The sequence below is a fragment of the Cupressus sempervirens genome, chromosome 11 (genome assembly GCF_028749045.1).
Source record: "Cupressus sempervirens isolate cs-2001-9-10 chromosome 11, ASM2874904v1, whole genome shotgun sequence".
In the NCBI taxonomy this organism is placed as follows: Eukaryota; Viridiplantae; Streptophyta; class Pinopsida; order Cupressales; family Cupressaceae; genus Cupressus; species Cupressus sempervirens.
In genome coordinates, this window is record NC_143128.1 from 762,168,075 (window position 1) to 762,195,789 (window position 27,715).

The following is a 27,715-nucleotide window of genomic DNA, read 5'->3' on the forward strand; positions in this document are numbered from 1 at the left end:
GTTGATGATTCATGGGTTTTAGATTCAAGGGCTTCATTTCATGCTACTCCCCATAGAGGTTATTGTTAGAGTAAATAATTAATTAATTATTAATTATTTATTCTATTTACTTAAGCTTACTTATGTTAATGCATTTATTTAATATTTAGTATTTAATAGTTGTTGTGATGAATTGTTGACAACGCGGGAGTTTGTTCCCTTCTAGCATGTTCCACCTTTTTGTAGAAGAGTGCTTAGTTGTCAACTTTATCTTTTACCTCTTTCCAGCTTGTTCTACAAGCTTCCATGAGGCCTTTATATTCGGGCTCTCTCATTGTAACTCACATTGCATTCTCATTGTAAATACAATTTCATTGTTTTGCATTATTTCTCTCTCATGTCCGTTTAGGGTTTTTCCAAGCTCCACCTCTTCCTTCTTGGTTTCCCTTCGACAGGTTATTTTGCATGTAGGTGATCTTGGCGATTGTGGAGTTGGATTTCATCAACTCTTACATGGTATCAAAGCCTCCCTTTTGCTGCTTCGTTGAAGGTTTTTTGAAGTTGTGATTCGGAGACACAAACCCTAGTTTGTTTCTTCAATCCAAGGGAAGAGCATTTTTTCGGAGCACTTTGGGCCCAAATGGACACTGCCATGTCATCCTATTTGCCATGTGGTATCCACTTGGCACTGCCACATGACATCTTTTTTTGCCTCGACGGGTCGTAGGCCGTCAATTTTAAGCTCGTTGTCTGCTAACATCAGCATGACGTCATCCTACATCATCCTCTTCCACCTCTCCAAGGTCCTTTTTTGACTTACCTTCGGTTTTTTGGCCATAACTTGAGCATACAGAGGTATTTTTTCGATCCGAAAGAAGTGCTGGAAAGCTGGTTCCGAGACGGAGACATTGGTTCAGGTATTTTCAAGTTTTGATGTAGTTTTGTTGCCCATTTTTTCAATTGAAGTCCGAAGTTCTGTTTTTGACTCCGACATGCATATATTTTGTGTCCCATGTTAGTTTTTTGAAAACGTTATATTTTTGGGAAGCTGGTTTTGTCACCTTTTTAGAAATGTGGTCTTTTTCCTTAGATTCTAGCCTATGCTCTTTCTATCATATTTTTGGCGTTTTTCCTCTATGGTGGATATCTTGGTTGTTTTAGGTCCGAGGATTGTTTTCCTGGCATGGTTTCTTTTGTTTTAGGCTGTACTTTCTTTTGTGTCAGCTTTTTCTTTGTTCTGATCATTGTAGACATCATTTGTAAGCTCTTTTGTATACGCACTGAGATAAAGTGCCACTTTTGCATTCGGGTTCATGAATGTTGTTTTTTGAGATAGTTGTACATGCACTATTTTTATAAAGCACCATGGGGGGGATAGTTGTTTGCTGTTTTAGGCCTTCTCCCTTTGTCAAGTGAGTGTCCCTTCCACGACATTAGCCCCATGCAGCGTCATTGTGATCGTGTCTTTATAGGTGTTTGTACCTTTTCCTCTCTCGCCGTTCTTGGTTCTGTTTGCAGGAGATTTTTGGCCCACCTTCTTAATTGCCTGTCATCTCACCCTGTCTGCATTAAGGGGGGGTTATGCTATTGTTTTAATGCATCCTTGGTTCGATAGTGTGAGCTATGTATTCAGTGGTTGATCCTATATACGAGGCGATTGTAGTGGCTGGCTACCTATGCATTTCGGTGAGATGGATCAGCTACAATATAGACATGCTCGGTTCGTGCCTTCTTCTTCCATGGAGGTTCTTCAGATCAGTAGTTTCTTTCTGATGGCAAATTTTGCAGCTTCTTCATGTTTCAATGATGCCCTTCATGATCATTTTTTGTTCCTGTTTTAGGGGACATTCCCCTAGTTGGAGGCTTCTTCAGTTCTTCACTAGGTTCTTACCTCTTTTTGGGAGAGGGTTTTTCCCATGTGGTTTTCTCTCTTTCCCCATTTACAAAGTTTGCATCTCTTTGAATTGTACATAGGTACCTAACATGGCCTCGTTGTCGAGACCCATTCTGCATTTCATCTTAGTTTTGTGAGCTTAAGGCATTTCCCTAAGTTGCACTTAAGGGGGGGTGTTAGAGTAAATAATTAATTAATTATTAATTATTTATTCTATTTACTTAAGCTTACTTAGGTTAATGCATTTATTTAATATTTAGTATTTAATAGTTGTAGTGATGAGTTGTTGACAACACGAGAGTTTGTTCCCTTCTAGCATGTTCCGCCTTTTGGTAGAAGAGTGCTTAGTTGTCAACCTTATCTTCTACCTCTTTCCAGCTTGTTCTACAAGCTTCCATGAGGCCTTTATATTCGAGCTTTCTCATTGTAACTCACATTGCATTCTCATTGTAAATACAATTTCATTGTTTTGCATTATTTCTCTCTCGTATCCGTTTAGGGTTTTTTCAAGCTCCACCTCTTCCTTCTTGGTTTCCTTTCAACAGGTTATTTTACATGTCGGTGATCTTGGCGACTGCGGAGTTGGATTTCATCAACTCCTACAGTTATTTCCGTGATTATGTCCAAGGGGATTTTGGGCTTGTTTATTTGGGGCATAATGAACCCTATAGATTGTTGGAAAGGAAAAAATTAAGATTAAGTTGTAGAGTGGGAATCATTGGCTATTATAAGAGGTAAGACATGTTCCAAGACTGAGTAGAAATTTAATTTCAGTAGGGCAACTAGGTGATGAGGGTTGCACAGTTACTTTTAATGATAAAAATTGGAAGGTTTCAAAAGGCTCACTTGTAGTAGAAAAAGGTGTGAAAGTAGGCACCTTATATCTTTGTATAGGTCATACTGTTCCTTCTGCTATAATTGTTTAAGAGAAAAATGAATGTTCAGGAATAGTTGCTGCAATTGAGCGGGGAGAACAAACAACTGTAGATTTTGATACAATACTATGGCACAATAGACATGGGCACATGAGTGAGAAATGTATGAAATTACTTCATTCAAAGAATTTTTTACTAGGTTTGAAATGTGCCAATATGGATTTCTGTGAAAGTTGTATGTATGGAAAGCAAAACAAAGTAAGTTTTTTCAAGAGTTGGGAGGAAAAGAAAAATGAGAAATTAGAGCTTGTGCATACAGATGTATGAGGACCAACTCAAGTATCTTCCTTTGGTAGCTCTCATTATTATATTATATTTATTGATGATGCAACTAGAAAAGTATGAGTTTATTTCCTTAGACAAAAATCTGATATATTTATAACTTTTTAGAAATGGAAATGCTTGGTTGAAAATGAGACTGGTAAAAAATTAAAATATCACAGATTTGATAGTGATGGTGAGTATTGCAGCAATGAATTTGAAGATTATTGCTCCACTAATGGTAGTCATAGGCAAAAAAGTGTTTCAAGGACTCCACAAGAAAATGGAGTGGTTGAACGCATGAACCGGACAATAATGGAGAGTATAAGGAGTATGAGATTGCATGTTGGGCTACTCTTAAACATGTGGGTAGAGGTTGTCAATACTGATGTATGTTTGATTAATAGAGGTCCCTCTACTCCTTTGGGCTATGGTATTCCAAAGGAAGCATGGACTCATATCGTGAGTTATTCTTTTCACAAAACTTTTGGTTGTGAAGCATTTGCACATATAGATTCTAAAAATAGAACCAAACTGGAAGCTAAATCTAAGAAGTATATATTTGTTGGATATGGCATTGATGAAATTGGTTATAGGTTTTGGGATTTTGAAAATCATAAAATTGTAAGAAGTAGGGATGCCATATTCAATAAGAAAGTGTTGTACAAAGATCTGTTGTAGCAGCATGAGAAGAAAGAAAATGATTATGTAATGTTGGATGATACTCAAAAGGATGATGTTCCAATAACCCTTCATTTTCCGCAACAACCACAACAACGAATACCACACACCCAGTGAATGTTAGACGGTCAACAAGGCTAAGTAGACCTCCAGACAAATTTTCTCCCTCTTTTTATTTTATTTTATTAACAGATGATGGTAAACCTGTGTAGGTGGATAGAAAGATTCAATGGGAGTCAACAATGACAAAAGAAATAGACTCCTTGCTGAAAAATAAGACTTGGGATTTATCTAAGTTACCTGCAGGTAAAAGGGCTTTATAGAATAAATGGTTTTACAGGTTAAAAGAAGATGATGGAGGTAAGAAAAGATTTGAAGCCAGGTTAGTTGTAAAAGGATTTATACAGAAAATAGGGCATTGATTTTGATGAGATATTTTCTCCTGTTGTTAAAAGGACTTCTATTCACATTGTTTTAAGTATTGTGGCTACTGAAGATTTGCATTTGGAGCAGCTTGATGTTAAAACAACCTTTCTTCATGGTCATCTGGATGAAGAGATATATATGGCATAACCACCGGGATTTGAGGTCAAAGGTAAAGAGAATTTTGTAATGTCCCCATTTTTAGCAAGTTCTTGCAGTTGGCCAAGTTAGTTCACCATCGTGACCCTCGTGAGATGACAGTAGGATTTGAGGGTCTCAGTTGTGTGGTTATAGGCTTTCCAACAGCCTATGGTGTATTTTGACTCTGTTTGAGGGACTTACTATTTATAGTAAGCCAATCTATTGGTTCTAATGAGCTCATTTGAGTCAGAGGAGTTGGAGGATGCTCTCTATTTTTATTTCAGGCTTCCGGTTTGGGTTCCAAGAATCTTGGAGGGAGCGTCTATTTATAGTAAGTCACCCCGTTAGGTTCATTCATCATCTTTCATCATCAGGATCACTTTGATGTTGTTAGATTTCGATTCTGATGCTTCTTCAGTTGTTTTTGCAAGATGGGTGAATTATTATTATTCATCTAAATACGCTAAGGTTGCTATTTTCATTGGTGTTGTTCGTCGGTCACCTCAGTATCATAGCTTGTTGGAACCGGGACAAAAAGTTTTAAATCATGGGAACAAGAAAAAGTGGCCTTACGTGTCAGAATTTGAAGTTATGGTGGAAAAGGTCATTTTCAAAGTCAAAAACAATTAATAAATTAGTTTATGATGGCACTTTATTATATTTTAATATTGTGTGTGGGAAGCTTCTTAAGTTCATTTGGGAAACTTTGTGCCATTTGGAGATTATAAATATGAGCCCATTTGATGAGTAAAGCATTCCAATTATTTGATTATCTTTTCTTTCTTTGTTGTTTATGTGACACTTCTAAAGTTTTGAATTTTGTGCCCTTGTTGAAATATAAGAGTTTGGGATCTATAGTTGAAGTATTGTAGATTCAATTCTGAGAATTATTCCGAGATTGGTTGGCAAATTGTGCTGAGGTATACGATTTGTCATTCCTCTTGACAGTTGCTACTATTTCTAAGGAGAGGGTTTAGCTGGCTGAATTTGTGAAGGGAATTCCAGCTTTCAGACATCATTATTGGTGCTTTCCCAAGCTGCTACAATCACAAATCTAGGTGTCTAGAAACTGATCGGAAGTCTGGTTTTAATGCCATTATCTGGGAATTTAAAGGGCTGCAGTATTGGAGCCATTGTTGGCATTGTTGGTGACTGCTGAAGGATGTGGGCCTTTCTTATACATGCTGTGATTGGTGTCATTTAAAGCTCAAGGTGGAATGTGTTCAATCCGCTGCAACTTGGAATTATATCAAACATTTCAGGTTCCCCTTATATTCAATTGTTATTTTCAATTTGTGAAACAATAAATTTGCAAGTCATTAATTGCAAGATTGTTTAGAATTTGATATTTGGCATTATTAGTTGTGAGTTATTTACTTGCATATTCCAGTATTTGATATACACCAAACATTCATATATTCTGAAAAAATACAAGATTGCAAGACATTTCAAAACAAAAACAATCTTATCAAACATTATAGTAGTGTGAGCTAGTTGGGTTATTACAAATTTAGTGTGCAGATTGAAGAAAAGTTCATATGGCTTGAAGCAAGCACCTTGGCAATGGTATCTTAAATTTGACAGTTATATGCATGAGCATGGATATGCTAAATGTCATTCAGATCATTATGTTTATTTTAAGAGGTCGGATGATGAGAACTACATTATTTTATGTTTATATGTTGATGATATGCTTGTAGCTGGGCCTAACATGGATCACATTCTGATGCAAAGAGCACAACAAAAGTGTGCTTTATGGGCTGTCCACAAAATTTCAAAGTTATAGAGCCAACTCTACTCCAACACTCCTTAACCCTTACTATGTTCCCAGACCTAATAGGCCTAATTAAACTTGGATTACAAAGAAAGTACCAAGGAATGGGTACATAGAATCAATACAAAACTTCAAATATATTATTCCACTTAATTCTTAGGTAGGGATTCACATTAATAATCTTTTCCAACCTTTCAAATGAATGCAAGAATGTTGCAACTTTTAAGAATGATTTCTCAACGAGGGCAGAATTTAAAACCCTTAATAAATCATTTATAACTCATAAATAAAATAATTCAACCAATTCCTTTTGTGAAATTAAAGAACAGTGAATTACCAACAGTTTTCCCAATTTGTAGCCAAATCCAAGCAAGGAAATAAAAGTTATGGCAATTTCCTCAATATTGTTCATATTATGACAAAATCTTATTAGTCTTCACAAAAAATGACCATAACTTCTTCCAAACGTAATTAACATCATCCAAACCAAAACCAAATGAAAGATAACTCATATACCTTTCTGAAAGTATAAGTTTTAGGTCTGTATCATTCAAAATGAGTTCACATCAACCAAAATATTAGAGAAATTGCAAGAAACAAATAACCAGAAAACTGAAATATACAACATCAAAATAAGTTTTCTTCCATTCCAAATCCTTCCTCCAACTTCTCCAACTTACAATTTTGTGTTTTGGCATAGTTACACCGCCTTGGGAGACGGGGGGATGGTGGGACAAGTTTCCAAGAGGTGGAGACAAAGGGGCCTTGATTTGGGGACGGCGAGAGGACGATGGCCGGGAATGGGTGGGTGGCGGGGGGAGCACGGGTGTATATACTATACATATGGTACTTAAAATGCTAGTTATGAAAATATGTTCTACAATTATATAATATAACTTGATATAATCATATAAAGATGTAAAAAAATAGTAAACTTAAACAATAAAAATTTAAAATTGAACATTGCATTGAAGTTTTGAATTGGAACATCATGATTCATGATCAAATGACAAACAAACAATAAACATTGACATTGAACATCAACAAATATTAGTCTATATATCAGTCTTCAGATCAATAGTATGAGTATCTAGATTCTACTATCTAAAAGTAATCAATGATCATATGAGTCATGACTCATGAGTCATGGCATAAAGATGATTACAATAAGTATCACGTGCCATGAATCATGATATCAAAATAAGTATATAATATTATAATGCAAACAAAAACTACAAGTCTCCCCACACCCACAATAAAGGAGACTCCGTCGCGTTCCCCCACAATAAAGGAGACTTCGTTGCGTCCCCTCGCACCCATACACAGGAGATGTCTCGTCATCTCCGGTGGAGGTGGCGTTCTAAGTGGCGCTGCCCGAAATGACGAGGCGCTGCCCCCCGTCCCGAGGACGTCCCTGTGTTACACTGTGTTTTGGAGACCAAATATATATAATTTTAATCACATTAAACTCTCCAACCAACTTACAACTACCCATTAACATCTTTAAACCAACTTTTAAAAAGTTGTCACCAAGTTGTAAAAGTTGTCATTACAATTTTACAACTTTTGAACAACTTTTACAATTATTATCCAAATGACTTCAAACTTTTCATAAACCCTTTAAAATATGATAGCTCTAACTTCAAGACAAATTATATCAGTTTAACTCTATTTTTAATTTTTTATACATTTGATTGGTTTTATCATAACTTTTCAAGGACCTTATAAGTCACTATGATTTTAATGACTTTTATAGCCTTAAAAAATAATTTGAATGAACTCCAAATGGTAATTAGGTCCTTACATAATATTGAAACCATATTAAAGACAATTTAAAATATGAATTTATCCATGAGACATCCGATGAATAGGTTCTCTTGCACCACATTCAGGGGTTAAAACAATAGTTAGCACATTCATTTGCTATGAAGGATTTGGGGGCTGCAAAACAAATCCTTGGTATAAAAATTGTAGAGATAGGAAGAACAAAAAACTAATTTTATCTCGGGCTAATTATATTGAGAAGGTGTTGCAACGTTTCTCTATGGAGAATGCCAAAATTTGTCAACACACCTTTGCCTAGTCATTTGAATTTGACTAAGGAGATGTGTACAAAGACATAAAACGAGGAGGATAAAATGTCAAAGGTAACTTATGCTTTAGCTATAGGGAGCTTAATGTATGCCATGGTTTGTACTAGACCAGATATTGCACATGCAGTGGGACTTGTTAGCAAGTATATGAGTCATCCTGGTATTCGGCATTGGAATGCAACTAAATGGATTCTTAGATATTTGAGAGGAACATCCAGTAAGAGTTTACATTTTAAGTGCTCTACTACTGATTTACAAGGCTATGTTCACTCAGATTTGGCAAGGGATATTGATACTAGGTGGAGTACTACAGGTTATGTATTTACTGTTGGTGGGACAACAGTGAGCTAGGTTTCTCGGTTACAGAAAGTGAATTCTTTATCCACTATAGAGGTAGAGTATTTACTGCTACAAAGGCAACCAAGGAGATGTTATGGCTTCAATTCTTCATGGAAGAATTGGGACATCTACAAAGGGATAATTATTTGTATATCGATAGTTAGAGTGTCATTCATCTTGCCGAGAATTGTGCTCTACATTCAAAGACAAAGCACATACAATTGCGGTACCATTTCATTCAGTCAGTTTTGGATGATGGAGAATTAAAGCTGGAGAAGATACATATAGATGATAATCTAGCAGATATGTTTGCCAAGGTAGTGACAAGGGAGAAGTTGAACTCCTCTTTAGTTTCAGTTGGTCTTTAGACTGAACAGAAAAAAAGAATAGTTGAGTCCAGGGTGGTTCGATTTAGTGGGAGCCTCATGGAGTAGCGGTATTGCTACAGGATCAGTCTCCAAGTGGAAGATTGTTGTCTAGTGTGGAGCCTGATCAATCCCCAAGTAGGAGATTGTTGGTTTGTGGTGACTAATCAGGGAAGTACTGTGCACTCTCCAAAAAAAAATTTGGGGCTATTTTATCGGCAAATTTTGGGCCGACATGTTGTAACTGACTATAACCCTAAAGCGGCAAAAATATTGTATAAAATGGCTTAGGGTTAGGGATTTCATAATGGGTGATGCGATAGTAGCTTCTTGTGGCGGTATTGAGCTGTAAGGGATTACGAATTGTAATCACTAAATAATAAAATATTGGACTCGCTGTTTGGTGGATGTAGCCCAGGGATTCGGTGAACTACGTTAAATCTTTGTCTTGTGTTCTCTTTTGTGCAATTTATTATTTTATGATTATTGGTTATATTTGCATGTAATTGTTATTTCTGTATGTGGTTAATCCTAACAAGAATGTTGGGGATTTATCGACAAAAGTGGAGGCTTGCCCCTATATGTGCTTGAAATCCATCCCTACGAGCTCAAATTGGACAACAAATAATTGACTTTATTAGTTGAATTCGGATTGGTTCTTAGCTCCTGTCTTGCCTCCCTCAAACAATCAACTCCCATGAGATTTTACAATGAAGTCAAGCAGCATTGTTTAGAAAAGCAAGAGTCGAAAACCCTTAACAATGGTATTTCAAACCCCTAAACATTGTTTCAAAATTTTTGCCTTGATGAAAAATCCCATCCTCATTTTCATACAAACACCAGTCAAATTTTAATGATTTTTATTGAAATATTTGTAGTTCGCCCAAATTCGAACTTCATGCGTGGAATTTAGTAAACTTTATGATAGTCTAGATCTAGAACTTTGTGAATCTGCACCTACACACCAAAGAGAAGGGGAAATTGTTAGAGGGAGGAGGCTTGCCTTGGTCAAGCCCATTTTGGAATTAATCTTTAATTGAAATAAAAGAAATGCTATCATATAGTAGAGATTAAACAACAATGAAGTATGTTAATGCAAGTTTGCTTAGTATGTGATCAAATATGTTGATGCAATAGCTTTGACTCAACATAAAAACCAAAAGGAATTTATGTAATACAAAACATTATGTAGTAGATGCTTGTAATTCAGCTCAATATTGAATGGAAGAGAAAAGCTTGAATGGATGAATGTAGATATCCTCCCTTGATGGCCAACTCCTTTGTCTCCAATGAAGAAAGAAGCTAGATCTATAGAAGGAAATGCATGCTTGATGGATAATGGATGAATGCCTTCAATGAATGCTTGCTTGCTTGAAACCCTAGGTGCACAATATCTTGCTTGATTGCTTGGATGTCTCTCAATTGATGGATGTCATGGATGTGAAAATGAAGAGAGGAAGTCTCCTTTTATAGTGCTTTTGGGGTTAATTTTCACAAAGGTTGACTCTGCTGGCCGGGAAAAAGTAAATACTTTGCATTGGGCCCCAAAACTCACAGAAATTAAAGCCCTAAGGTATAGGTTGCCATAATTGTGGCCTATACCCAGTATAGGTATAGGCCTCTATAAGTGCGACTTATACCTAGAAGGGTTAAATTTGAGGTAAATTGTGTAGGATCTGAGAAGTATTTAAAATTTTGGGGAAAAACGGAAAGATAAGTGGGAAAATCAAGTGTAAAGGCTAAAATGGGGCCAAGAAGAAAGTGAATTATGTAAATGGATGGATAAATGCGAAATTGTGTATAGAAATTAGGGCCAACTCAGAGTTTTGAGCAAGATTGAAGGAAGAAAAAGACCTTGATTTAAATTAATTATGCAATTAAGTGCAATGTGAGGTCCTAATATAAGCAACACACTAAGGAGGGCTAAAAATGGTATAAAAAAGAATGCAAAATAAATGCTTGCTTCTCAAAATTATGCAAAAATATATAAATGGAATATGAATTGAGCACATATGTACAGACATACATATATATGCATACATGACCTATATATAATAAGAAATAAAAATCTTATTCATATATATAAACACATCATCCTACAAAATTCTGTGTACAGATTTGTGTGTGTGACAGCTGGTGTGAGAGGAAAAAAATAATAACTAAACACAACAAAATATCATAAACTAAATACAAAACAAGACCATGAACTTGAAAGCAAAGAAATATCTCACAAAATTAAGAAAACCTAAACAATACAAAAGAAAGTAAATATTTACGCATGTGCGCACGCACATATATAATACATCAATAACAAAAACACTACCTATATGAAATGAATTAAGACATCCTACAAAATAAAACAAAGGCTCAGAAAGACATGAGAAGTAGAACAAAATGAAATAACTAAGCACAAGGACTCTAAGCCCTAACACCAAGGCCAAAAAGAAAGATCCATAAAGGCCTAAAAACATGTGGACCACCTAACCACATAAAAACACCACAAAAAGGAAAAAGAAGAAAAGGAAAAGGGACGGGAAACAATAAAAACTATGAAGCCAGGGATTTTAAAGAAGGAAACAAAAGAAATGAGCTATGGAAGGAGAACAAAACAAAAACTTACAAAAGGACAACAAGCAACCAGCACAAGGACTCTAAGCCCTAACACCAAGGCCAAAAAGAAATATCCATAAAGACCTAAAAACATGCAGACCACCTAACCACATAAAAACACCACAAAAAGGAAAAAGAAGAAAAGGAAAAGGGACGGGAAACAATAAAAACTATGAAGCCAAGGATTTTAAAGAAGGAAACAAAAGAAATGAGCTAAGGAAGGAGAACAAAACAAAAACTTACAAAAGGACAACAAGCAACCAAGAATAACCAGAAACAACACAAAAAATAGATTTGAAGCACACTAACGGGAAGTAGAGAGGAAAAGGAAGGGGGACGAGGAAGGGGGCTAGAACCATCAAAAGAACAAAGGGGGGGGGGGGGGGGGGGGAAGAGAGAAGCAAGAGGGGGAGGGACCACGAAAGGGAAGGCAAGGAGAGGATGGGAGAGCAAGGAACAACGAAAACAAGGGAAAGGCCAAGGCGGGGGATAATGAAAAAGACAAGAAAAGAGGGAGAAACAGGCCAGGCTTAAGGACAATGACAGCTATCAAAGGTTGCCAAGATAGGCTTAAGGAGCAACCCTCATCTTGAATGAGGTTGATTGGCTGGAGGTTGATTTCTATGGCTTCCTTAAAGCTTTCTCTTGAAAAAGTTTGGCTCCTTAAATATGATTTGTGTGTTTCCCAAACAAATATGGTATTTGGCGGCTGATGAGTGTTCGGCTAAGTCAGATTTGTTGACCTTATACTTGATATCGGCACTGTGGTCTTTGATTTTGGTGCTGAAAGAGCGCCCTGTTTCACCTATATAGGTAGGGTGTGCCATACATACAAACCACCTTGTAGACTTAGTTGTATATGTTAATGAGTTTGTTCAGTCGGATAAAATATAGATATATTTGTGTTATATATCACTATAATCTTCCAATATATTATGTTGTTATTATTGTAAAATTAACTGAGATATCACACACACACAAACATATATTAAAGTTGATATTTAAAAAGGGACTTATTATACAATAATACTATCATATTACATACCAAGTATTCAATGTACTTGATTGACTATATGTGTTGACTGTATTATGGTCCATAAATGGATTAACAGTCGTAAAATTCTGAATTAGTTTGATTAAGATCGGGGTCACATGCCCGATGGGACATGACTCCACGCTGGAGTCACTCCCATCAGGGATGTGACTTCCCGACCATATACTTGATACTTGCTGCTACTGTATTTTGAATACATCAAACAAATCGAACACATACCTTATTACAGTCTTCGGTGAATACAGTGCAGCGTTAGTTCAATTTAATATTGCAGCGGTTACCTGCTTTCTAAGTTGACTTGATCGCTGCCAAAGTTAATGGGTTCTGAGAACATTTTAAGCAGACTGCGATTCATTTTATGGTTCGCTTGTAGAACATCTCAACGGTTTTCATCTAATCATTATAAAGTGAAATTAGACACACAATCTAGCATTCAAGGTTCAATATATTTAATATAATATATTGATTGAAAAGATTTAAATTTATCAAAAGGATTAACAACTCTCATACTAAATTCAGTTAAGATGAATAAATCTGATCTCAAAATTTAACAGTATACTTGAAGACACCAGTTTCATCTCTCCTTTCTTGACCAGAATCATTTTCTGAGCTGAGGTCTCCAAGGAATAGCCCATAACATGTTTTTAATAAATGTAGGATTTTTTAATGCAAGATGAGTTTCTTTTGTAGGTGTTCTGAGAAGGCTGAGAGCATGCATGAAAACCTCATTCATTAACCTGTTAACTTTGCTACAATCAGTTGCTTTTGTCCCTACTTTGACTCTGTTAGCATCAGAAAAGGCAAGAAGAAAACATGAATATGTATCTGTTGGGAAAAAATTTCATTGATGTCAAAATAAATAGACAAGATTTCCAATATTAAGCCATTAATGTCAACATTGAATCTTCCTTATAGTGATGTCTTCATTCACAAATTTTCGTGAAGGATAATGCTATGACAGTATGCAGATTATAGATAGGCAATAATGGACAGCAATCGTGCATGAATAATACAAAATGTTGTGATATATAGCGATTAAGATCAGATGTTATAGTTGATCATGAAAAGTGATGATTGCTGTAGCATTCCATGAGATGATAAAGATCATGGATTCAAGCCATCCGTTGAACCAGGTTTGAGAAGATAGCTAATCAGATCAAAAGAAAGATTGAATATAATCTATGTTACCGATTTGGATCAGGATGCAGGATGCAGGAATTTTTTTTGGGGGTGGGTGCGGGGGAATGTTGATGTGTATGGATCCGTATACATATATATAGATAACAGAATAAACAAAAGAGTATTTCACAAATACTGCAACTTCTGAAAAGACTAACAAAATATGTATTGATCATATGCAAATAAGATACACAATCACAACTCTGCTATATCTCCAGTAACTCAAAACTTATTAAAGATATATCTTAGACATTCTGATTCTTTGCAGAACAAATCACGCAGCAGAAAGTTTCTAACCTGGACTCCCCAAGAACCATATGCTGACCAATGCCTTGTTTTCTGTGATGGGCCCATTGTTGAGTAGTCTTCCAAAAGAGAAAAATGGACTTCACCAAGGAATATGAAAGGTCTGCTGTCACGTTCATAACTGAAAAAAATAAATGCAAAGACGGTGATTATGATTTCTATGCTAACACCATATTTTCAATTTTCCCTCAAGACCATCTTAGACGGTGATTATGATTTAGATGCCAACACCATCAAGTAGAAATGCACAGAAATCCTTGCTTGGACATGTGAGCATCTGGGTGCCTATGGGTGGCATCCACAGGGCTTCCTTATGCACCAGGCATCTGCATGCACCAGCTCCCTCATCCATGGTTGCCGAGGATGAATTGGTAACTTAGAATATAATTATGACCAAGGAAATCTGAAAGGTGGTTGCTATCACAGTCAAAAAGATTTGAAGCAGTATTGCTGAAGGAAGCCATAAAATTCCAAATCACTGGACTGTGACTATGATCAAGGCAAATCACAGGCATGCACTTTACAAACAGAAATGACAAAGGAGATAGTTATGTAAGACAGCAATTGAGACTTGAACAACCGATTTATATATCAGTCAACTTGAAGATTGATTAATGATCAAGGATTATCGACTAAGACAAATAAAGAGCGACAAATATAGCATATAAGACAAAATAAAGAAAAAGACAAAAGACATATATGATATATGATAAAAGTCATATAAGCCAAAAGAAGACAGAAAATATAGAAGTTAATAGGCAAAAGAAGAGCAAATATTAAAATTAATAGGCAGAGATAAAGAGCAGTGGTTCACTATATGACAAGAGGTGTAATTTGAAAAGCCAGACAAGGTGTGATTCATTGAAGTTAGTTCCCAGTAAACTAATCTTTGTTAAAGACAGAAATTCTTCAAAAAGATGCATTTATTAGTGCTCAAAAGGTGCACTTAAGAAGAAAGAGTAAGCAAGCACAATTAAAATGTTTTCATATTCCATAAGTATGATATAATGAGGACATGATTTTAGTGTGATAAAAAAAAATTATTGATTGGAGGAAGAAATGCAGTAAATGGGAAGAAATGTCTTTTCCAAGAAGTATCTATGCCAAGGAGTATGACTCTTAGAAGTTAAAGGCATAAATAGAGATAATGATTAATATCTACAGATCTTCATATGCAAAACTGAGAAGATCATTGTAAAAGATATATGATTTGAAGAACATATATGTAAGAACATACTAGACATATAAATAAAAACTTCAATGTGGTGGTGGCAACAGCCCTGGATTGTGAAGGTTTTCTTTTGAGATGTAGGAGGTGTTTTCAAACAGGTCATTTGGCTGATCACTGTGCCAAACCAAAAGGGCTGAAAATGAAAACTTGGTTGAAGGATGCCGCTACTAGGAATTACACAGTTGAGAAGAAGAATGGGAAGCAGCAAAGCTATTCCCAGGCTGTGAGGGGTGGTGGGTCACAACAGTTATCTGACAATCCAAATTCTCTGGTATTAAACAGTGTTAATGCTTCTAATACTGGATGGGCTGAGAAGTGGAAGCATAATACGACTGCTGTGACACTGGAGGGTGGGGAGAAAAAAGGGGAGAAAACAGGCCCATGGGGTCATGTGACAAGGAGGAAATGGTGCTAGAGGGAGGTCAGATTCAGCAAGATTGTTGCTTATTTGACATATAGAGGAACCCTTGTGAGGGTTTGTTGCATAATATACTCAAGACCAAGGAAATCTGAAAGGTGGTTGCTATTGCAGACAAAAAGATTTGAAGCAATATTGCTGAAAAACGCCATACAATTCCAAATCACAGGACTATGACTATGATCAAGGCAAATCACAGGCAAGCACTTTACAAAAAGAAATAAAAAAGGAGATAGTTATGTAAGACAGCGATTGAGACTTTAACAGCCGATTTATATATCAGCCAACTTGAAGATTGGTTGATGATCAAGGATTACCAACTAAGACAAATAAAGGGCAACAAATATAGCGTATAAGACAAAAACAAGTCACATAAGACAAAATAAAGAAAAAGACAAAAGACATAAGTGATATATGATAAAAGTCGTATAAGCCAAAAGAAGACAGCAACTATACAATTTAACAGGCAAAAGAAGACAGCAAATATAAAAATTAATAGGCAGAGATAAAGAGCAGTGGTTCACTATATGATTAGAGGTGTAATTTGAAAAGCCAGACAAGGTGTGATTCATTGAAGTTAGTTCCCAGTAAACTAATCTTTGTTAAAGACAGAAATTATTCAAAAAGATGCATTTCTTAGTGCTCAAAAAGTGTACTTAAGAAGCAAGAGTAAGCAAGCGCAATTAAAATGATTTCATATTCCATAGTAAGATTTAGTGAGGACACGATTTTAGTGCGATAAAAACAATTATTGATTGGAGGAAGAAATGCAGCAAATGGGAAGACACGTCTTTTCCAAGAAGTATCTATGCCAAGTGTGACTCTTAGAAGTTAAAGGCATAGATAGATATACTGATAAATATCTACATATCTTCATATGCAAAAATGAGAAGATCACTGTAAAAGATATATGATTTGAAGAACATATATGTAAGAACAATAATAGACATATAAATAAAAACTTCAATGCACTGGTGGCAATAGCCACTGGATTATGAAGGGTTTCCTTTGAGATGTAGGTGTTTTCAGATGGGGCATTTGGCTGATCACGGTGCCAAACCAAAAGCACTGAAAATGGCTACTTGGTGGAAGGATACCGCCACTAGGAATTACACAGTTGAGAAGAAGAATGGGAAGCAGCAGAGTTATTGGCAGGCTGTGAGGGTTGGTGGGTCACAACAGTTATCTGACAATCCAAATTCTCTTGTATTAAACAGTGTTAAAACTGTAATACTGGATGGGCTTAAAACTACTGCTGTGACACCGGAGGGTAGGGAGAATAAAAGGCCTGTGGGGTCACATGAGGAGGAGGAAATGGTGGTAGAGGGAGGTCAGATTCAGAAAGATTGTTGCTTATTTGACATATAGAGGAACCCTTGTGAGGGTTTGTTGGATTCTAAGTTACCGATTTGGATGCAGATCTGGAAGTGGATGCGGGTTTTTTGTTTTGGGGGGGATGCGGATGTGTTCTCACAGGTACTGCAACTTCTAAATACACTAACAAAATATGTATTGATCATATGAAAATAAGATACACGATCGCAACTTTGCTACATCTCCAGTATCTCAACTTATTAAACATATATCTTAGACATTCAGATTCTTTGCAGAACAAATCACGCTTCAGAAAAAATTCTAACTTGGACTCCCCAAGAACCATATGCTGACCAAAGCCTTGTTTTCTGCGATGCGCCCATGCTGAGTAGTCTTCCAAAAGAGACACATGGACTTCATCAAGGAATATGAAAGTTTTGTTGTTACGTTCATAACTGAAACAGATAAATGCAAAGACGATGGATGCCAATACCATCTTTTCCCTCTTTATACGCCAACACCATCAAGTAGAAATGCACAGAAATCCCTGCCTATACATGTCCGCATCTGGGTGACTATGGGTGGCATCCACAAGGCTTCTGGACACACCTGGCATCCACACACACCAGCTTCTGCATCTAGGGTTGCTGAGGACGAATCGGTAACTTAGGTTGGATTGGCAGAACAAGATTGCCCAGGTGGAAGAAGGTTGGCAAGCTGTGAAAAGGAAAAAAGAAAAGAAAGCATGAAGGACCCTTTCAATAAGGAAGTACGCTCTTAGACTAAGGGACGTGCGAATGGTAAACGATATTAATTACTTGTTTTCAGAGGGTGTTAGTTTGAGGCGTTTTTAGAAGGATTTAATGTTGGACTTTCTAATGGGTCTTATTGTTGGTGCTTCATTGGGAAGGTATAATTACTCCTGGTTTGGGCCAAGCTTTTCCTAGTGATCAATAAAACTCAAACTTAATACTGGGCAAAAAGAAAAAGGAAAAAACATATAAATAAGGAAGTGTAGAAATATAGGAAGAATAATAACAATAACTATGGAATGATATTAAGATATAAATAAAGTTATGAAACTCATTGTGTCTAGGTGAGGCTCACAGAGATGAAGCGCCAGGACTTCCTGGGAGGTCACCCATTCTAGTACCAATCCAAGTCGAGCACGCTTAACTACTAAGTTTCCTCCATGGTTAAACCCACTCTGCTTGCAACCCTATTTGCAAAACCTTCAGCAAGTATTGTGCTTATGGACCATTCATTAGAAAGCCCTTACGCTTATCAATTGATAAGTAGGAGATATTTTCCACAACAAGTCAAATTGTGATATTGCTATTAGGATTTAAGTGTGTAATTGCTTTTGAGACAAACTCGTTGACCCATGTTTCATGAGTAGTGGTTCACATGAACCCATCTCTCATGAGAATGAATGGAACACTTAGCACTCATTGCATCTAGGTGATTGTAATGTCCCCAATTTAGCAGGTTCCTATAGCTTGGCGATGTCAATTCATCATCGCGACCCTCGTGAGCTGACGACATGTTTTGAGGGTCTCAGTTGAGTGACTTGCTATCTATAGTGAGTCGGTTCTAGCCTAGTTACTTTTTTTAGCAATGCAGTTGAGGCACCTGGTGATTGGCATCTTCAATGATCGATTGGTTCATTTAATGGAGCTTCATATTATAAGTTATGTATTGAGACTATCTTAATGAATAACTTTATCATTATAATGTTATAATTTGAAAGTGTAAGTGTGAGGAGGAAGATACACGTCATTTTGTATTATAAAATAGACCTCATGGAGAAAATCGACCCATCTCTTTGCCTTATGCTTTTTTTAACATTTTGTGAACTGATGAGGGTTTTCACGCTGGAATTCTGAGAGGGTTGATTCCTTCATCTGTGGTTGACTCTCTGAGGTGGTAAGAGAGCCTTTGAATTATGTGGTATTCTGATTTTGATCATTAATCAAATTGTTGTTGTTGTATAACAATTTGAGCACTGTTTAATCTGAGAATTGGTGTCCAAAAAGGGTTTCATGTGTAAGGGAAAATATTACTGCTGTAGCTGAAGAAAGGTGAAGGAATTCCTCATTAGTTTAGGTGATTACTCCTGGGGTTAACCTCTGCAATATTTGAAGCAGTGTTTGGCATGTACTTCATCAATTAAGGGATTGACAGTGAACGTTTGAGAAGCTAGCAAGAGCTGTGATCTCCTCCTAAGGTCCTGCATTTGGTGTTCTAGCAGTCAAGACGTTGCTGTAGCAGCACTTCACAGTCTGCATTCACGAGTCTAAGGTGGCGTTTCAAGTCCAAAGCCACATTGGGAGTTTATCTACTGGTATTTGCAAGCTGAAAGGTGGCATTCCATATTCCCTGTCTTGGCAGCGATATTCAAATTAACTGCATAACGAATCAGGTTCTTAGAAATTCACTTGTTCTTTGAGATTGTTCATTGTTTGGCAAACTTTAAATTGCAATTGAAATTCCAAGCTTACAACCGTTACTAGCCGATACATTTCATGTTATTTGCTTTAGCATTTATATATATTCTTATTCAAAAAACCTTATATAATTTTTTAAAAAAATTTTAAACTACAAAAAGAAAAACATTCTCCAGCATTGCATTAGTGTAAGTCAGCAGGGCTCTTACAGTGATGCTCATAGAAGTGAAGCACTGGGACTTCCTGGCAGGTCACCCATCCCAGTACTACTCCAACTTGAGTGTGATTAACTATGAGGTTTCCTCCATGGTTAAACCCACTTTGCTTGCAACCCCATTTGCAAAGCCTTTAGCAGTATTGTTCCTTATGAACCATTCATTAGAATGTCCCTTAAGCTTATCACTTGATAAGTAGGAAATATTTTCCACAAGTCAAATTGTGATATTGCTATCAAGATTCAACCATATAGTTTATTTTGAGTCAAGCTTTTGACCCATGTTTCACGAGTAGTGGTTCACATGAACCCATCTCTCATGAGAATTAATGGAACACTTAGCACTTGTTGCATCTAAGTGATGCTCACATAGGTGAAGCATCAAGACTTCCTTGGAGGTCACCCATCCCAGTACAACTCCAACTTTAGCATGCTTAACTACAAAGTTTCCTCCTTGTTAAACCCACTCTTCTTGCAACCCCATTTGCAAAACCTTCAACAAGTATTATGCCTTATGAACCATTCATTAGAAAGCTCCTTAAGCTCATCAATTGATAAGTAGGAGATATTTTCCCCAACAAATCAAATTGTGATATTTCTATAAGGATTTAATTGTGTAGTTTTTTATGAGCAAATTCATTGACTTATTGGTTTCAAATTTGTGTTTTGCTTATTGTTTTTAAATTTGTGTTTTGAGAGTTGGTGCTCTCAAACTGGGGTTGGTGCCTTGGTTGTTTGGAGTTGGTATTTCAAAGAGGGTTGGTGCTTCAGCTAATGAGAGTTGGTGCCTCCATGTTCCTAGTTGGTTCTTCATAGAGGGTTGATGCTCTTTCAGAGTTGGTACTCTGTGGGTTGGTGCTCAGTTTTGTAATCTGGGCTGGTGCCCATTTTTGTTAATAAAAGCTTTTCTATGCTATGTTTTTTTACCCGTAAGGGTTCTCTGCAAGAAATTTGGTGTTAGCATTTTTTGGTGGTTGATTTCTTTATGTTTATGTGGTTTATGCATTTAAAAGTTGAAAAGTTCTAAAATATTGATCACCCTCCCTCTTGCCTCTCAGTATTTCCTGTTGCTCTTCAATCTACACTTACACTGTAAAATATGTTATTTTGCAGAGTTGGGAACTTTGGAATACTACAAATATTAATTTCTATTTTTCATTTAGTTTTCTTTTTGTTGCTAAAGTAATGTGTATCCACTATCTTTCGAATATGGGAAGAGCGCACCATCTACCATTGACCACCTAAAGGGTTGCAACTTACAAGTCATGTTCGAGGGGTGTATTTTTAAAGATTTTTCTAATTATGAAGATATTATTGTTTTGACATGATGCTTGTTAACCTGTTCTTACACATGCCCCCCAGCTTGAGGAGTGTAGCTGCTTGAACAGAGTACTTTAACTTGTCTCTTATTCTTTTCTCCCCATTTCATTGCTTGTCTACTCATCTATCTCCCATTTTGTTGCCTTTGTGGTAATATGCCTAGTACTGCTGAAGCAATTTTCAGTTTGTTTAGACACAATTTATCGATTGCATTATGTTTCAGTTGTATACAACAATTCGAGTTCAATAGAATTTGAGGAGTTTGTTAATGTTATTGTAGCTATGGTCAGATTCCTTCAGGCCGACATAGATAATGTAAAGGTTGTGATAATATAATTATTGTGATATAATAATTATATTGATAATATAATTATTATAGTATTACTGTCATAATATAATTATATAATTAAGTATTGGGGCCAACTTGGCAGAGTGGCATTCCTTGGTGAAGGGTCACCTCTGATCGGTATAAAGGAAGAATGCTTCTTCCTCTCTCAGTAATGAAATTAATACATAAATCTGTATTATTGAGAAGAAGCAGTGCTTAGGGGACACAATTGTGTATTGTCTATGGTTGGTTGAGAAAATCATACACCGCAGTAAAATGAGCACATAAAAACATCGTAGTAAAGCGGATTTTTCCTGCCAACGTGTGAGGTTTCAACAAAGTCAATTTTGCAAAATCTGAAACTCTTCACTATTTGGTCTGAAAATACAAATATTTGTTCTGAAGAATGTACAGTTATTGTTTCAACTTTCAACAGAGATAATAAGATTGCATTTCTATTGTTGGGAGGTGCTTAAAGTTGATAAATCATAAAACTATATCTATGTGCGATTAATTACATCAGTAATTGTTAAAATTACCTGTCTGAATAAAGATGTTTGTCTGAAGTAAATGACTAATATAGTTATGACAGACATCAGTGATAAGTGACCGGGTTTAAAAACAGTTGTCGAGAGCTGCCTTCTTGTCTGATCTTAGTCCTGATAAAATTAAAGCGCTTGATTTTTATACATTGCATTTTCTGGATGGCACTTTCCGAATGGAATGCAAGAGAGATAATGTTTGCAATTGAGTTCTCAAGATTTAAGTGGTGCATTCCACAGCGTTCATTTCCTGGCATTTCTATGCCAACTCAGATGAGCAGAAGTTGCAGGGCCAAAGTGCTGCATACAACAATGGAGGCAAGCCAATCTGCAACTGAGGAGGCTGTACCACTTGCTTTTTTTTGATAGAGAGAATGTTTATGAAAAGGTGAAGCTAGCGCTTGCAGCAATTCAGAAAATCTCAGTGACTGAGGCTGGGCCACATGCTTTCATAGGTGCAGAGAATGCTTTTGAGATAGGGGTGAAGGCGGCACTTTCAGCAATGCGGGAAAAAAAACTCACATTTACCATATGCGGCAAAGAAGGAAATTGAAGAATTAATAATTTGTCCCTTTGCTATGGAGGAAGGGCACAAGCCCGTGCCAGTATCATCTAAGGCAGAGCAGGAAAGTGAAAAAAGTAATGCCTTATCTCTGTGTGAATAAGGAACAACTCAGGGATGTGCCCTTAGCTCTCTCAGATGGAATAAAGATAATTTCATCACAAGAAAAGGAGATGGTGTCACAAAACGCTTCTTTCCAAAGCATGTGAGACATCGTACTTTGCTTCCAACTTCCTCTACCAAGTCCTAGGAGACGCTGGGAGCAGGAGATATAGGCATAGCTTTAGTTGCACTTACATCGCTTCCTGTGGTTCTTCCCATAGACCAAGCCACGAACTTATATTATCGTGACTTCACCATATTGTGATTGCTAGACTAATACACCACCAAAGATAAGTGGTAGAAATTAATTCAAAGATATAGAGATCATTATATTTGCTACCCATAGAGATTGTCAAGAGTTGTTAGACCCCTTTAGAGGAGCATAAATGTATTATCTTAGTAGGAATTGTACACTCATGATTCTAGCTAGGCAATGGATAGTAAATCAAGGAAAAGTCTAATTCAGACAATGCCTCTTCATCTGGTAGTAGTATCAACAAGGAAGAGACTTTGAGTCAAAAGGTCAAAGAAAATGAATTCACTCTCCAATTGGTCTGATTATGGTGCTGACACGAAGAGATTTTAGGTGAGAGATCAGTGGGAATAAATCTTTTCTTATAGTTCTGCTGCTTATGATGCACAGACTCTTGAGAAAATGAAGGAAAGGACTATTTCTAGTAATGTGTGTTCATCTTTGTCTTCTACTAAGGATTCCAGGGGCAGCATCATAAAGAAATATTACTATGTTCACCACAATGATTCAAAGAAACTCAGTGAATCAATTTATGAAGATTCTTTACAAGTAATATGCAACTCTGATGTTGGATTGACATAAAGAGACTGTTAAGACTCTCAATGGAAGGAAGCTTCAATGAGTCTGATAAGTGTGAGCAACAAAATTCTGGAATGGATGTTCAAGAATATATGAATTCTCAGGACTTGAATATCCCCCGATCCTGTAAAATCCACACAATGCCATTGAAAATGTGCAAAGCTGTTTTGGCACATTTGATCAGTTTGGTGAACAAAATTTTGCAAATGATGTTGCTCTGCAGACTGGAATTTTTTTCGTGTTGTCAAGAACAGTTTACTTTTCCACAACAAAACACTCCTAATTCAGTAGAATTCAGTGGCAATAGCATAGATGTGCTCTTAACATACATAGCTGACAGTCATAATACAATAGCAGCACATATTTCTTCACTGGACCTGGCCTCTGAAGTCTCCAAGTTAAGCTGCCACCTACAAGATGCTTCTCTCAATCCAAAATAAAAATGTAAAATCTGAGATGATTATCGACACACAGCAGATGGTGGATGATGTACATATGGAGATTACCAATTACAGTTCTGATAATCAAGAACAGATAGAACACAAAGAATATCCAGTCAAGCCAGGCAATCCATCTAGTGACTGCAACAAATCCTTTCAATTGTCAGAGATTCAGACTGGAAGATGTTATTTAAGTGGAAGTCTATTGGAGACATTGGAGACAATTCAGACTTGATGGTATTCTTGGAACAAGATATCTTTCGAGATTGGGACCATGTGAGAAGGGTATGCTTCTGTGTAAGAGGGAGAAGCTAGAGGATCTGCTTCAGTTGACTTTCAAGGATCTTGGTCATTTTGGTTCAAAGGGAGTAGACCATGTCAAGATGGTTTCTCTAGTGACCAGGAAGCTATAGCAGTCAGAGAACTATGATTCATGAGATGGAGTCCCATGTATGTAGGCTGGAAGGCCTTTATGTAGACACCTAGGTTATGACATTCTTGGATTGATGGATACATGGTGAGCTTGGGATTCACCAAGAGTGATGTAGAATCCAACCTTGTATTACATGATAGGTCAAAGCATATGGAGGGCATATATCACAATATTAGAGGTATGGTGTAAAGGAATGCTATTTAGTTGAGGTACCAAAGCACTGAAGTTCAGAAAACCGATACTCTTACCAAGCCTCTTGCCAAAGTGAGGCATTTTTGAGACAAGCTTGGAATTATTGAGAATGAAGCCCTTACTAAGAGGGGGTCTCACCATTTGTGATTTTTCGAAACGTACTTTAATGCATGCTTCTTTGTGAGGGAGAAGTTTGAGGTGCAATCCTTTGCTAATGAATTCTTCTTATTGAGGAAGAAGTTTGAGGTGCAATCCACAGGATATATTTTTCTCTGAGATGGAGAAATCTGAGGTATCGGCCTTTGTATGCATTTTCCTTTGAGACAGAGAAATTAGAGGTATCAACCCTTGTATGCATTTTTCTTGGAGACAAATAAATTTGAGGTGTTAGCCATTGTAATTCATTTTTCTTTGAGATGGAGAAATTTGAGGTGAAAGCCCTTGTTTCTCTTTCCACTCATGGGAGTAGCTGATAGGCCAACACTGGGGCAAATAATTAAGAAATAATTAATACTTTAGATGAGTTTCAGCTTGGTCTAATCGTGTCAATCCAAGAGCGTAACCCTGTGAAAAGTGTCTGGGCAATATGCCATCAAGGGGTGATAGTTGTGAGATGAGGGATTATGAATGCAGCTACAACACGTGAAAGCAAATCTATGAAAAACCAAATAAATCCCAGCGGCAGGATCTGTCACTTCCTGATGACGGGAACATCACAACTTATTCCTACAAATAACTCTTGAAGTAAATTAGAATGAGAACTTGAATGAAATGCGAAGATGAAATCAAGAATGCAAACTTGCAGCAAATAAATATGAAAACAAAATAGATTTTCAAACACTATGATAAATAATCTACACAAACATTCCAATTCTAGATAATAGCTATATTCAATATTGGATTGATCGATTAAAATATGATTTTAATTAAACAAATTCGACCATTTGACTCAGAGTTCAAAAGATAATTGAGCTGTAAATCACAATATTGCAGACTAGTTCCCCTGTACGAAACATATCACTCAGCATACATTATAAAATAATTCACAATATTAACTATCTCACCAAACATTCCAAGAGCGGGCCCTTTTCTCTGGTCTGCAAGGTGAGTGAAGAAACTATGATTTTCTACGTTCAGTTAATCAGCAGAACTGTTATTTCATTCCTCAGATGAAACAAATGGAGAATATTAATACACTTTATTCTGCATTACGCTGCTTATATATACACAGCTATAACAACTATACAACTGTTTTGATAATGTAGACCATACAAATAATAACTAATGGAACGACACACCAGAAATTGGTCCTGCCAAGAATAGCCAACTTATTGTTATCGTTCCAGCAAACAGTTTTGTCTTCATTGGTTCTGCCAAGAATAGCCAACTTATTGTTATTGTTCCAGCAAACAGTTTTGTCTTCATCCATCATCTTTGAGCCATGGTTTTGAAACAGTTTGGAAGATTCTGATTAATGGGTTTTATTCCCACGTGAGGCTTGGAAATGCCTCTTATCTATACAATCACTATTTCATCTCCTTAGCAGCAATAACAGCTTATGTTTAATTGGGTTCTTTGCTGTCCACTCGTATATTACTCTCCTTGCTGTCCTCTTGAAGTATGAGATCCTTCAACACAAATCTGAGGTGGAGAGGATCACAATGTTGTCTATTTCAAACACTCGCAACATAGGTTTCCTTGGCATCTTCAGCACAGGTTTCTTTTCAATTTTAATCACTATAAAATAATACACGTGGGAAATGTATTATCCTTGGTTGGTAATGTAGTATGCTACTCCTTGCGGGCTTATTCTAGACTTATAAGCACCTGTGTTCATTTGCATTTCCATTCATGGGAGTAGCCATGATGAACCCGCCCTCCCTAGCTAAGAGGGAGTATTAATGTTATCGTAGCTATAGTTGGATTCCTTCAGATCGACAAAGATAACATAAAGGTTGTGATAATATAATTTTATATTATTATTGTAATAATATAATATAATTATAATATTTATTGTATATTATAACATTTAGTGATAATATTTTTATATATTAATTATATATATAATTAATTATTGGGCCAACTTGGAAGAGTGGTGCCCCTTGGTTTAGGGGCACCTCTGATTGGTGCAAAGGAAGAACTCATCTTCCTCTCTCAGTAATGAAATGAATACACAATCTGTATTATTGAGAAGAAACATTGCTCGGGGGAGACAATCTTGTATTGTCTATGGTTGGGAGGGCAATCATTGCCCACGGTAAAACTAGCACATAAAAACAACAGGGTTTCTTTAGCAACAGATTTTGAGGTTGTACTGAATGATGCATTTGTGGATCAGGATTTTTTTTAAAGATCTAATTAACTTCCCTAAGACAATGTAGTTAAGGTTCAATGGAAATTGCCAATTATTAAGCATTGTAACATGCAATGAGGGGGAGAGAGAACTCAAGGCATCACAAATAACTAATTAGGTTTTCTATACAAGAACCAAAGGGAAACCACATAATTCTGTCTAATGTGGGGGCATACCTAAATTCCAGGGATCTTAAGGAACATCTAAAACTGTTGATTAAGAAGTTTGACAACATTTTTTATTTTCTCTCGAGTTTTACACAGCACACTTTCGGAACACTTTTTAACTTTTCTCTTGTAAACTTTATTTGAACTGGGCAGAGAACCATACTATGATTTTACTTAATGTTTCTTGTATTTGTGGCAGGTAAAGTGTTTGAAATTGGTTCAAGTGGCATCAGTAGCTTGAAAGGACATAGTCAACGGAGAAATAAATGTCTTAATGATTTTGTTACTCTCTATGGCTACATGCCCTTGGTTCCCAGTAATGTGAAAGCTGTTAATGCTCAATATGAATGGTTTTGGTAGTGTACTCAGTCTCTGGATTCAGATTTATTTTCTTATCAGCGTCTATGGGCATCTGCTTTGTGCCAAATGTTATTGTATACAACCTACTTCAATATGCATTATAGTTTTTATTTACCAAGGAACATGAGTTTCTTTTTCCTTTCTCTGGATTTGCTGAATTGGCTTCTCGAACACTCTTGCTGATGCTCTTTCTTATCATTTTTAGTTTTAAAATTTTAATGCATTTTATGGTGGCCAGTGCATAAGTTTCTCTCAACTCTGTTTTTGATTTCATCATTTAATTTCAGCTCAGGGCACCTCATCGAATTTTAATTTTTTCTTAGCTCTTTTTTGGTGCTTTATAGTTGTCTTAAATAGGCTTCAAGATGATGATGCCATCTTTTTTGGTGAATATTTCAATCCCCCTTTTAGTGATATGGGACATTT

At 36.5% G+C, this 27,715-nt stretch overlaps 1 protein-coding gene across 2 annotated transcripts in view; it reads left to right on the forward strand.

Moving 5' to 3' along the window:
- Positions 1-27,407, forward strand: part of LOC149531840 (glycosylinositol phosphorylceramide mannosyl transferase 1-like) — a 93,867-nt gene extending 66,460 nt beyond the window's left edge. For both annotated transcript variants that reach the window (XM_089810009.1, XM_089810010.1), the window contains exon 5: positions 27,129-27,407. In XM_089810009.1, coding sequence (XP_089666135.1) covers positions 27,129-27,289 — 161 coding nt within the window. In that variant the 3' untranslated portion in view covers positions 27,290-27,407. The remainder of the gene's footprint in view (positions 1-27,128) is intronic.
- The last annotated feature ends 308 nt before the right edge of the window (positions 27,408-27,715 follow it).